This window comes from Chaetodon trifascialis, chromosome 4, assembly GCF_039877785.1.
Source record: "Chaetodon trifascialis isolate fChaTrf1 chromosome 4, fChaTrf1.hap1, whole genome shotgun sequence".
In the NCBI taxonomy this organism is placed as follows: Eukaryota; Metazoa; Chordata; class Actinopteri; order Chaetodontiformes; family Chaetodontidae; genus Chaetodon; species Chaetodon trifascialis.
Genome location: NC_092059.1, coordinates 24,163,060 through 24,176,946, shown reverse-complemented (window position 1 = coordinate 24,176,946; position 13,887 = coordinate 24,163,060). Strand labels below are relative to the sequence as shown.

Here is a 13,887-nt window from a genome sequence, read left to right as displayed (position 1 = left end):
AATCCATTTTCATTGGCAGTCACCTAGCAACATTATTCTCACAACTTAAAACAGGGTGCCAAACAAAATATGCACTCGTGTCAGAAAAACACCATCGCTGGAGGGCAGATTGATTCCGATGTGGAAAGAATTGGCAGCTCTGGAAGCAGTGACGCTCCCTTCACTCTAAAGCAAACAGTTCATGTGTTGTCAGTTCTGCTGACAGCTCATACCGCTCAGACCTTGACCACGAAACCCTGTGGGAGTAGCTTTTTTGTCAGCGGTGGATCTCGCTGCTAGCCACGGATATCACCGGGGAAATGGCAGAATGTTCTTTTATTTTCTCACAAATGAAAACAGAGCTTTCTTTTTCACAAATGTGTATAAAAAGCCCAGAAGTCATGAGAACTCTTCGCCACACAGCGACTTGAGGAAGCGTTTTCGTCTGTAAGGAGAAAGCGAGCAATCAGCTCTGTGCGCTCACCGATCCTGCAGCACCCACGCCCTCACCCTTTTAATGATGCTTGAGTAAACATAAACAGCGCTGTAAAGTTTTATGGTATTGATCCATCCACAGACTATTCTAGCCTCTGGAGTGCAAATCTGAATAGATGGCAACATGTCTGTATAACTTTCTGCGTAGATGTCTCTCCCATAGGTTGAAAATTGATTCCCAAAAAAAAGATGACCGTATTGAACTTACAGTGTGGTTTCTTATCCAGAGTCCGATCACTGTTTTTGCTCCAAGAGGCAGATTTGAAAATGTCTGCAGGTCTGCTTGTGCTTAGAGGGCCAATCATTACTCCTGGCAAAGCAAAAGAAAAATAATCTTTCTATGAAAATGTTATCATGAAACGCTTTCCTGGGTGATGTTCTTCATCTTCTGTCACATTTGGAGGAAAATGTGGTCAAGTAAGAAAGGTCAAGTATCAGTAGTAGTGTTACCTATTTTTTTGTTTTTATCTGCTAAAGCTCCATTTCTTCAGTTAACGGTTTCAAGAACAGATATGGGTTAGCATAAAAAACATGAACGAACCTGTGCTGGGAAACATTTAAAGATGAAACATTTAAAACTGACGTCACGCATGACGTCAGTTTTAGAGCTCTGACTTGTCATGTACGCTCACACATGATCAGAAGCCTCCGGAAATGTGACCGTATGCTGTACATGTAAAAGCAGTGAGTTAAACTCAACAAAGCATTTGTCAGAAATGTCACTCATCTCCTTTGGGGACCAGAGGCATGTGACCTTTTCCATCTATTTCTAGGAACTGCGGTGGTAATGGATGCATCCACGCAAGCTGCTGTTAGTGTTTGAGTTGGCAGCCAGCTCCTCAGCTGCATCTGCTTCCACTCACGTGTTTTAGTGGCAATCTCTTTACATGCTGCCTCTGTTTAAAACCACTCATGTACTCCGAGGAGGAATTATGTCAAGAGGGAGCAGATTTACCAAACACGTCTTCTGTAGTCTTAAAGCTATTTTCCCTCTGATTTTTACCCAATCCTGTTCGACTGTGTCTGTTTGATGTCAGTAAAGATAAGGCACCATGTGTCACAGAGGGAGTGTAAAGTCAAGGACTGGGAAATTCAAATTGGGAACAACTTTGGGGAGAAAATCACAAAGAGGTTGTCCATTTATTTTTTACTTTGAACAACACTAAGCATCTACAGCCATGCTAGCAGATCTGTGAGGCTGTACTTAGATACAGCATTGATTTGAGCTAAATGCTAATCAGCATGCTAACATGCTCATACAGTAATAGTAGGTTGACTGTAGAAATATCAACAATATGTTCATCAACTTAGTTTAGCATGCTAACACCACATTTGAACCACCACCAGATGACAATATGGAATAATAGAATAATAATAATAATGATAATGCCACATTAATAAAATTGTAACCTAAAAATGTAAAGGTTTTCTGTGGATTTTTAGACTTCTAGTGGCACTATGGAGCTATATTTCTATGAGTGGGTCCATGTTTGTCCACACACACACACACACACACACACACACACACACACACACACACACACACACACACACACACACACACACACACACACACACACACTCAGGTGATGCGATACACAGTCCTAACGATGATGTCACACATTGATCTACAGGTAGTGGTAACACACGAAGATAAATGCTCCATCAAAGGCAGGGAGGATGAAGACTACTAACACGTCAACGAGCCTGTAAACAATGCAGGATTGTAAAATATACTTAAATAAACAACTTACGTTAACAGCGTTTTATGATTGAAGACATGCAGTCGCCACCTTTCTGACAGCTCAATGGTACACGCAATGAGTGACACTGAAAACAAACAGAACTTTTGTTTGTTTAAAAGAAATCTCCACAGGGCCTCTTTAACATGTCATTATTAAGATGACAAATTTGGAGGATTTTGTGCCATTTGCATTGGCATTTCTTTTTGGAGTACGCTCTAGTTTTATGAATAGTTATCTAATGAAGAAAAACAAAGTGACAATTGGAAGTCAGGTGCTTCTTTGTTTATAGCAGTGAAAAGACTGGGAAGAGTCCTTGCCAGCTCTCCATTCAAAGAATCATGGGTTCCATTGTCGTACGTAAGAACAACTTAGACACAATTGCTTGGAAATAATCGATATTTACATGTAAAATAAATACATCTTCAGGAATTGTATGCATATATATTTTTATGTGGTCGACTCCAAAACGTACATGCAAGGCTACATCAAATAATGCATACTTAGCACTGTTAAAGCCCTTATTGATTTTTCTGTGACACAAGTGTTGACTTATAAGCACTTCAGTTTATGACACCAGACTGGCCAATCTGTGCCATAATAAACACTTGTCAGTGTCACTTGTCAATAAAATGTAAATAAGTCACTTCGATTTTTAGATTTGTGGGTTGTTCCAATGCCCTTAAGTTACACATTCAATAATTCAGTGAAGAAGTCAAAATATATGTCATTCCTGATCAATAGCATTTGAAGTTTTTCAGATGACTGTGGAATAATTGGATTTTAGGGAACAATAAGGACTTAAAAAGTGCTGAAAAACTAGATAACAATATATCTTGTGTTGGTTAAGACATATATGCTTTTGTTTAATATAAAAAAGCATTAAAGAGTAAATATAATCACACTTTCTGATAACTGCATTCAACTAAAAGTGTATATTTTAGACACTTCAACATTGCACACTGACACCAAATCCACCATCACATCCGTCTATGTCTCAGCTTAGTGTTTTGTTACAGTGCGTGGTAGTGAATGATAACCTGTGGCAGAAAGTGTGGAGTGTTAACCTGGAGTATGTAAAGAAAGTGAAAAGTATAGATAATGTTAGATTTACCAGCTGTGACTATTTTGATTGTACGTGTGAGATTGCAATGCCGATATTTCCTTCAATTTCCGTCAGTGACTTTAAACTTAAAGTTTGATTTTAGACTTTAAATATGATGTGATCTGTGACTTTTAATTAAAAAGACAATAACAAAATGACGCTAAAAAAATCAGTGTTGGCATTCTCTAGTGCTGCAACCATGCAAGTTCAGTCTCCCATGTTCTTCACTGGTGTGTTAGTGTCTTCTTGGTGACTCAGCATGCATACATACAACTTTGGTATTATCACATGGGAAACAGACCTTTCTCTGTTAAAATCACGGCTATGTTCGCTTCTTTTTCTGACATTCCCTCCTACTTGATTTTCCCATCTTAGCAACTTGCAGTTTAGTGGTAGCCAAGGAGCTCGACCACTGAGCCAACCAGCCAGCACTGTTCTCAAGGATGGCTCTCACAGGACGCAGTGCAACCAAAAGGGTTTGGTGAACATCCAAACTTACTGTCTATGTGAGTGTGAGAGAGTGGAGGAGACAAAAAGACTGTTATGCAATAATGATTAGTCATGCATTGATAATGGAGGAGGGTCCACTCTGTAACAGATATTTTATTAAAATGTCAAAATATTGGATCCTTGCTGGAAATGATTCAATGAATCCATTGATTTAAATCTGTCAGTCTATTTAGAGTTTTCCCAGTGGTTTTCTCTCATAAACAGAAAAAGTTTTTGGTTATATCAATTCCAGTGTCTCTCAGTGAGACTTTTATGTCTGCGGTAAGGGAATGAGGGCCGAAACTAGGCTCTAACATTTCTGTACATTTAAGGTCAGTGTATTTGGGGTCAAGCTATAAGGTTGGCAAAACTACAGAACACTTTACATTTATTTCATATTTTAATTTGTTTCATTTTGATTGCATCATAACATGACCCTTAGAAAATGTTTGCCTTCTATTGAAAAGAATCCATCACCTACATCAGCTTCACATTAAGGCATGGCCAACTAGGCGGTAGCAAAGGGTGTTGACGACATGACACAGGTCAAAAGGTGAGTAAAGTTTATTATGAATATAGATTTTTGAAAATATTAGAATGAAGATCCCCTCAGAGGTGCTAGTGTATTACTGGCCGAGGGCACCAATATGGCGAGAAACGTCCCTCCATTAAAACTGATCTACTTGGGATCATTTGTAGATTTTTTAGATCAGATATTGTTTGTTGATAGTGAGGACAATACGGAGTGGGCCAAAGTAAGACTATAAAGTCCTTGGAGTTTGCTACAGAATACAAGGGAGTCAGTGGGGTCAAGCTGACACCTTGACTTTGAGGCACACGTGTAAGTCAGATAATGTTTTCAAGGGATCATTCCATGAGAACGCTTTGCATGCGTCCAAAAGCTGATGAACTGACTTCACGGCCTTGTTGAAAAGACTGAGCGGTATGTTCATCTTAGAAACACGTTTGCGTTTGTTTGGACAACCTGGTATCACGCCAAGAAGTGTAATGCAGTACAGTGTCACATTTTACTGTCAAGGCATGAAAAGGACACATTCTCATTCTGTGGTCAAGCAGCAGTAATGAATATGCAACAACAACGTTAGACTTTCAAAATAATGCTTACTGAGAATCATGTCAGGCAATGCTTGCAGTTTTGTCAGTTTTAGGCACTGAAACTACTTGGTTAAGTTTAGGTAAAGGAAAAGATCATGGTTTGACTTGACCCTGGTCTCCTGTGTGAGGGTCGTGTGTGTTCCACCACTGACCTCCACCCTGAGGTGGACTATGTTTGTCTATACTATCTTTGTCCTTTGTACTGCACCTTCATACACGCATGTACTTTTCGCACCTATGCGAGGCAAAACATGACACTGACACACTCTCCTCAAGTGGAACGGTGGGTCTACTGCACACTTTGGCGTGAGACTGGGTTGGTTTTGATGTGGACATGTGTGTACATTTATGTGCGTGTATATATGTGTTCCTTTACTTCTACATTTGTGTGAATTAGGCCATTTTTGACAAGTGAGGTCATTCTGGGAAGACCATCACTTCTCTTGGATAAGGAATGATTGCTGTCAATGGAAGGTCTTCATTAATATAGAAGTTCAGGAATTTGTGTGTGTGTGTGTGTGTGTGTGTGTGTGTGTGTGTGTTGGGTGGGGAGGTAAGGCTTTTTCAAAAGGCAGTCTTTCCCTTCAGTTACATTTAAAGTATAATTTGGAAATCTAATTTTCTCACCCTTCATGTTTTGGATTTTTTGTAAAATAAAAGTCTTCGGTTCTCGAGCTGTCTTACACAATGGTAGTTTATTTAGAAATATTTAATTAAAAAAGTAGTTTCCTATTATTTTCATGTTAACTAACTGCTGTTTGAAACCTCCCCGCCCCCCCACCCCAGCTCCTCAATCTCCCGCTCAGGCTTAGTTGACCAGGAGCTCCTGGTACTGCTCAGCCCGGAGGAAACGACCAAAGGAGTCTTTCTCCATCAAGGCAAAGATCCTCTTCTGGGCCAGGTCAAAGGTCGCAGGGGAGAGATCCACCAGGTTCCTCAGGGTCACATCCTTGGTGAAGTGGTCAATGTTCACCTGTGGTGGGAGTATGACAGAACAGATGATGGAAAAACAAGTGTTAATAAATATGAAAAATGATGTTATAGGTGTACGCAGAAACGTGATGCCTACAGGAGAGGACCCAGGAAGACAGAGGAAGAGGAGGATGGTGATGCCACATCATCACGATGCCATTTAAGGGAAGATGCTATTCTGCTATTTACTCATCCACCACTTATTTTAACCAGCCAGTTGTTCTGTTTATTCCAACCGAAATATAAACATAAACTACATCAAGTCCTGCGTGCGAGAGGATTATTCCAGAGAAAAGGCGAACCAGGGACCTGATGTTTACAACCGCTTGAAGCCACTCAGACACTGATTGTGATTGCTGAGCAGTAATAAATTTTGGCCTATAAAGAGGATAAATAATTACTTAAATGGAAGAGCAGTATTTTGGGGCATGTATGACAGTGTTCATGTAATTCAGTACTTGAAATCTAGTGAAAGATGTTATTTCCTGAACTCCAGATGGAATTACTTCAGTACACGTGCTCAGGATGTGTGTGTTCATTACCTGTGTGCGCTCTCGTGCTGTTCACTGCCGTGCAGAGTCTCGGTACATTCTCTAGCTGTGACTTCATCTGTTTATACTCAAGCCTGCCTGTATTTCTTCTTTACAATAGTGGTCCCAGTCTTTTTTGGTTTGGGACCACTTCCAAAACAAAACAAAACAAAACAAAAAATGAACAATGCCGACTCGGGGCCCATTGTCAGTGTCTCAGATGTTGATGAGTTGCTTGCAGCTAAACGTCTCATATGGTTTAATTGGAATAACCATTTGAGGCCCATCATTTTTTCTCTCCAACTAATCATCTCATGACCTCTCAGACTTATCTTCTGACCCTCAGATGGGGCTGACCCCAGGATACACATTCATTCACTGATTAGATAAAACCTGTCAATCATACAAAGGTATGCAAATTAGCACCTTTGTCTGCAACTATTTGTTGTCTTTTGTTTTAAACACACTGTCAGCTGTTCAGGAGTGAAACATTATGTAAAATTCTGTTTATATTACTCATCTTTCACTGTTCACAAAATCTCTGCTTTCATGCATTGCCAACATGCTGAAGGCGTCCTCCAAGAAATGTGGCTTCAGCATCAGAACTGTGGACATTTAGAAAGCTCTGCCTCTGCATACATTAAACTACTTTGTAACTGGGGTTAATTGTGGCAGTGCAGAACTTTGGTTTTAAAAATGAGTGGTCTGAATATGTCTACGCACTATATTATCTTTTAAGTCAGTGTGCCAGCTAATGGATGAACCAGACATTCATTTCACATAAATGGAGAACTCATGAGTGAAATGTTCGTACCATCACGTAAAGCCCACTACATGTGATTTACTTGATAATTCTATTCTATTCCATGTGGAGTTGAGCTCATACAAAGTGGGGAGTCACAGGAGTCCCTGACCTCTCTGGGTCCCTCAGATTGGATGAAGTCTTCATAAATCTTCTTGGCCTTGGCAGCCATCTTCACAGGGTTCTTGGTCTTCTTGAAATCCTCGCAGGACATCCAGAACTCGATATTCTCGTCACTGAACTCAGACTGCAGGAAGCTACGGAAAGCAGCCAGACCATCTGATGGAGAGAGGAGGGGTGGGGAGAGAGAGAGAGAGAGAGAGAGAGAGAGAGAGCAACAAATGCTTATTGAAGCCTCTTTTCATGCATGCATTTTAGTCAATGCACTGAGAACTGAGCCTATGAGTCATTTTTCCATTAAAGTCACAATGACAGTCAAACTAAAACTCAAACATTCCTGTAGCACTTCAATTTCACACATAAGCCTCAGTTGCACAAAGTTAAATATACACAATATATGTGGATCCTTTTCTTCCCTGTAATAAATTTGCCATTTTATTTTATGGTATAGTCCATAAATCCAGAAAGATCGGTCCACAAAAATGTGTTTTCGTTCATTTTTTCCGCCCATGGTGGGAGATAAAAAGGAAAATGACCCTCAGAAAACCACAGTAATTATCAGACCATCTGCCTCCCTCCCTAGATTAACAGCTTTCATCCACACCGGCTGCAATGGTTGTTTAGCAAAATGCTTTTACATCGAGCACAAGAGCAAAAAGGAATTAAATGTGATTCACAACCTGATGTTTTGTTATATTTATCTCTGCCTGGACACTGCTGGAGTGTTTAAAACAGGCACCACAACTGTATCCTCTATGCAATAAATCAGGAAATTGTTATGAAACTTTATTAGAGGATCAGCTTGTCAGAAGACCTCAATGACAAAACAAGTTGTAAAATCCATCAGTGATGGAGCGCACTCTTCTTCCTTAGCATCATTATTTTCCATGTCACACCTGTTTTCCAGAAGTGACGCTGGTGCCTGTCGCATAGCAGATGCCAAATATCACATGAGCATTGTGGCTCTTTCCATTACAGTCCTGTCATGTTTGAATAAAGTCATTATGGAACATTTATAGAACGCCTTGGTCCCAAAAGCCATTATTGTAACAGATAGATTTTCAAAAGTGAGGTAATGGAAAACGAAAGGAAAGCACAATTAACATTATAGGGATGACGTATTCTCCAAAGGTTTGGGATTTTTATTAAAGAAAGTGTCATGAGATAAAATCATTTGTATTGTCTATTTTGTTGCATTTTTTGGTAGTTCTCCCAAAACTTTCTACATAGACAGAGATCAGAAAAAGGTGACTATCTCATGCAACATAAAAGGGAGCGAACACGTCCACAGGCCTTAAAACTAAAGTAATTATAGATATAAAAATACATGGAGTCAAAATAATTAAACTTCAACGTAGAAAAACCGACAGCGACCTTTTTTCAAACAGTCAAAAGGTGCAAGCATATTTTTAATTTGTACAAATATGAAATCACAAAATAAAGATCCAAAGTAAGGCTGGATAAAGCAAGTACTGGTTTAAATGAAAAGCATTGTAATTTAACGAGGCCTGAAAAAGCTCCCATTGTCTGAGCCGGCATGTGCTGTACATGATAAGCAGTCTGTTGTGGCCTCGGCCTTTTATCTGCAATCTAGACGCTGAGCTTGGTTCAAAATAGCACTGTGTCTCAATCAAGCTGCAGCTTTTTTTCTTTTTTTGGAAGGACCTTTAGTACAAGGACACACAAAGAGAAGCACACACGTACAGGCAATGATGACAAGCTCTTTGTTTTTCAGAGCTGCAGCAATAAGCAGAAAATGGAGCCTCGTGTTTGTTTGTTTTTCATGAATTTATGATTTTTTTTAATCATTTCGGGTACATCTCTTTTCTTGTACAATTAACTTAGTTTCAGTAAGTTTTAATTAACTTTGCTGACACTCATAAGTAGAAAAAACTGTGTAATCTTTCAACACTGAAACACTCCAATAATTGAAAATGAAATTAATTTTTCGACAAGTGCAATCTTGTTATGTGAGTAATAGTGCATTATTTATTTCTTGTTGCATAATGCATGATGTATTCTGCAATTTTTAACTCGGTGAAGGAGGGGGGTAGTCTTACATCTGAGAGGTGATAATTCACTGAGAATCCCATGGGATTTAACAGCGGAGAAGCCATAAAGAATAATGTTAATGTAAAATCTCATGTAAATAATCATGGCACAGCAGTTTGCAGCAACCATACAATAAATCAATGCTGGTGCAATGATTTAGACTTCTTCCTGGAGATGTTTCCATAACACTCGTAACCTCCATGGACACACAGATGCATACACACATTCATGCAGGCATGCAAACAGAGGAGAAACATTTATCTTCCTGCCTCTCGACTGTGCTGAAAGAGCTACTTAGAGGGGTCTTTTGCCACCTACGGAGCCCTGCAGGGGAAGTGTTTCTCGGTTCACATCAGCTGGTCACTAACATCTGTACGTGGATCTGTCCTCATGCACAGACGCAACTTAAGTGACTTATTAGCAGGAGAGTTTGCACGTACTGCTAAATACCATTAGCCATTAGAGTTAATCATCAGTCTTGCTGGCTCTCAGGCTTTTTGTGCACTTTGTCAAGTAAACAGTGGAGCCAGAGGTTGGTTTCTGGTATGTATGGTGGTTCCAAATGTGTTATCCTCCCTGTGAGCAATGTTTACATTTTTCTCAGTCTACACCTACAGCATAATATAATCTTACCTCCTACAAATTATGATTATGTAACAGTTTTTCACAAGCACTTGGAGAAAGGTGATCTTCATATATACCATATATCAGATTAAGACAGATGCAAAATTCATATTGCAGTTATCTACAATGGTCTTAATCCAAATGGAGTATTGACTGAAAAAACAGAGAAATGCAACTGAAGTGTTGCTAAACTGTGATACCTACACCAAACCCACTCAAGGAGATATGTTTGTATGTTGTGAGGGGTTCTTTGCCATGCAATCAGTTTTCAAGACGATGAAACCCCGATCAAAAGTGAACTGAATGCTTAGTTAACCTGGTAATGTCAAAGTGCAACATAATGAAGAGCACAGCTCTGAACAGAATGAAATAATGGAGTTCCCAGTGTTTAGCTGTGAGGAGGAGAGACACTGCAGAGTTTAAGTAACAGGATGAATGTGTGAAATGTGTTCCAGCGACAGATTTTAAAAAGGATTTTTCTTGTTGTGGGGAGAATGAGGGACATCCTTCAGCTGTGTGCAAACCGTTATTATTATTATTACATTATTATTGTTACATAATTAAAAGATGAAAAGATGGACATTTCAGCAAACTGCATGCGAACACATTTAAAGCCATGTTATTGCTTTTTTAAAACTGAGGGGTGGATTAAAACGGTTTTTCGGAGTACTGTGATGTATTTGCTGAGGAATATACAATGTAAGATTAAAAATGATAATATCTTAAGAAAGTTCTATAATATTGTTTTATAGACACAAGGTGTTAGAATTCATGTCGCTCTATGGACAAAACACATTTAATCTGAAGCACTACAACTCTACAACAACTAACTCACAGTTCATTAAGTCTATGACAGAGATTCTAATAAAATAATTACCCTGTACTGATCATTATGTTTTGAGAGCAAAAAATCTGATCACAAGTCATATGGGAAGAAAATGTTGTTACCCCATAAGGTATATCACTAAGTGTTTGGCCGAAGACTTGTTTTTTTTTGGGTCAGACTAGGCAGGTAAGTTATCATTTAAGTTAGGGTAAGCATCCAGGGAACGAATGTAAGTTAATGCTATGCCACGGACAGTAACTAACACAAATATGTGTTGTGTGTGAGAGAGAGAGTGAGAAAAAGAGAGAATAAGAGTGGGTCGACCTACAGCTGTTGTTCAGGACTCTGTCCAGACCCTCACGCCACTGAGCAGCCTCCTCGGGAGCAGGCCTGCACACAAAATTAGTCAGGAAGCTTCAGCAAAACTGAGTTAAATATCCCAACAAATGCAAGCAAACAGACTTTTACTCCACCTTTCGTTATAGTGTGCTTAAGTGTCATGTTGCGTGGATTGTGCATTTAGGCTGGCGAGTTTAATCTGTTTAATCTGTTGCAGAGTTTGTAGCTAATTAAGTAAGACAGCTGCTCTTTTCAACTGCACTGAAAATACACTCAAATTTTAAATAATGATGATTTAAGTATTTGTGATTTGACAACAAGAAGCCTCCGCGAAACCCCTTTCATATTGTCAGACACTGACATATGCTCTCCAAAAATGCTAAACAATCTTTTTCATTTCAACCATGAGCAAGTCTTTCTCATTAGATGACAGATTACCGTCAGTAATCATTATATCCTCTATATAAACTCTGCAGAGTAGTATGTCACTGTTGCTGAAAAGCTTCAAACAAGCTATAAAAAATCCAATAGACATTTGATGTATTCTAGTCTGAAAAAAACAGACTGCTTTCTTTGATCTCAGTTCCTGCAACAACATTAAGTCTGGAAAACATCCACTGAGAATAGACAGGATCTGATGTCTGTGTTGGACCAATCATGGGGAGCATATAGACGCTGAGCTGAAACTCTGAACAATAACAGGAGTTATGCCTCTGCAAGTCGCTCCTCTCATGTTTAGGAGAAAGTTCCTAAAGCAGCAAGTATGAAAATGACTTGTGCAGGCATTTTTAATATGAACTCAGGCAAAAGTTAAATGAGGACTGGACTGGCTTTGCATGGCTACATTTCCATCTTAACAGTGTGGAATGAATCTGCAGATTGAAAAACAAACAAACAAACAAACTTCATGGATAATTATTGCACAAAGTCATCATTCTAAGAGAAAATTTAAGATGTGAAGGCTAGTCCAAATGATCAATATTAATTGCAGTGGCAGGAGAGTTAAAAAGAGTGATGTACACTCTCAATATTGAACCATAATGACTCTAAAGGGAGCACATTGCAAGAATACTGCGAAGCAAAGTCAAGCCTCAGCTAAAGCCTCATGACTTCTCTTAAACTACACCGTGGATTGTTTTGGAAGTGAACCGACTCAAGGGCTTTCTTTAAGTTTCCATTAAATGTCAAACTTTGACGAGGCAAACTCCATTATGCTGAAAGGAAAATAGAAAGCAGGACAAAACCGCTTTTCCTGCCTTTACAAGATTGCTATCTAAGCGTATGATATAACAAGAATAAATAAAGGAACAGTGAAGTTCAACAACTTCCTCTTAATTAGTCTCTCGCCCAGTCTTTTCAGGGTAATGCCTCATAAAATTGAAGTATCTAAAGCTTTATACCATCTAACAGTTCAACTGAGCCCAGTCAGAGTCTGGAGAGCATTTATGCCCTTTGATCTCCACATCTTGTGCCTGCTCAGGGCTCTGCTCTGCCGCTTTCCCATCATTTATCTGCTTAACACAAACATTCTCCACCTCCAAAGACATTCATCTCCCTGAGACGACACAGAGACTCACTTCTGAAGCTTCTCTGGCTTCTTCTCGGTCTTCTCGGGGTAGGGGATGATGAGGTCGATGGCATTTTCTGGCTTCTGCAGTAAAACTCCCAATTTCGACTTGATCTCCTTAGCCCTGGGTGACAGAAAGCAGTAGAGGAAGACAGCCTGTGTGACAAAGCCTTTGTTTGAACTTTATATGTATTTATACATGACACTAAGGCAACATTTATAAATATGTCAGATGGCTGATTAATTATGTTTAAAACTCAATTTGCTACAGAAAAGGCAATAGAAAGCTCATAAAACAAAACCAGTGCCAAATATTATAATGACATTTACTGCTTTCACTCTGAATTACAGCATTATTATTAGGCTGCAGTAGTTAGACTTTATCTTAAAATTCCCATATTCAGTCCAACATTTACAATTTATTAGGTTATAAAGTGGAAAATAAAAAATTACACTGACTGTTTGTATTTGAATCGAGAGCAGCATCACATCTTAACACCAACATTAACCAAATGATGAAAATGTCTTATTCAATGCAACAATGTTTGGTTGGTGTAGACTTTGCCTCGAGTTATTACATAAACCAAAAGGACACTTAAGTTATCCTAAAAACTGGAAGAAGACAGATGAAACTGTTGTTCGGGTCAAAAGGTCTGTTCAAAAAGGATTTCCAGGAAACATTTTAGAAGGTAAAAAGTTCACATGATGAACTTTTAGGTCTTTCAGATGGAAACTCCTGGTCCGAGAGTAATGGCAACATATGGATTTACAGTTTATGATCTGTTAATCTTTTGACTGACACAGTATAATCAGTGCCACTCTTAAGAGATCTGAAGTGTGGTGAAGCTTTTTTTTTTGGATCTAAATCACATAGAGAAACACACTTTAAAGACATGGAAGGAAAAAGATGATGCAGGTCTCACCTTTCAAGGCAGGTTTGGGGTAAAGCAGCTAATCCTTTACACATTTTCCAGCGCTTTCAGTTGCAGTACTTCAAGAGTGAATTCAGTCTTCCTGTTAGCCCACTGTGAGTCTCAGAGTCCCGTTTGCTTTCTGACTCTGGCTTTCAGCACATGGGGAGTTTTATACAGATGTCCTTTGGGCTTTGGGCCAACAGCTAAGCCAATCA

At 39.2% G+C, this 13,887-nt stretch overlaps 1 protein-coding gene across 1 annotated transcript; it reads right to left on the bottom strand.

Moving 5' to 3' along the window:
• Nucleotides 1-2,486: 2,486 nt before the first annotated feature.
• On the bottom strand, nt 2,487-13,819 carry LOC139329917 (regulator of G-protein signaling 5-like). The gene is made up of 5 exons (XM_070960559.1): nt 13,682-13,819; nt 12,769-12,882; nt 11,181-11,242; nt 7,343-7,509; nt 2,487-5,899 (listed from the first exon to the last, which is right to left on the bottom strand). Exons 1-5 carry the CDS (start codon nt 13,723-13,725, stop codon nt 5,735-5,737), a joined length of 552 nt encoding a protein of 183 aa, XP_070816660.1. The 5' UTR covers nt 13,726-13,819; the 3' UTR covers nt 2,487-5,734.
• Between the last annotated feature and the right edge of the window lie 68 nt (nt 13,820-13,887).

Bases quoted from the DNA above. Each gene is read 5' to 3' on its own strand.
- LOC139329917 (XM_070960559.1), bottom strand. From the start codon at position 13,725: ATGTGTAAAGGATTAGCTGCTTTACCCCAAACCTGCCTTGAAAG. The intron at 12,883-13,681 runs GTGAGACCTGCA...TCTGTCACCCAG, and splicing joins CCCCAAACCTGCCTTGAAAG to GGCTAAGGAGATCAAGTCGA. The intron at 11,243-12,768 runs GTGAGTCTCTGT...TTTTGTGTGCAG, and splicing joins AAGCCAGAGAAGCTTCAGAA to GCCTGCTCCCGAGGAGGCTG.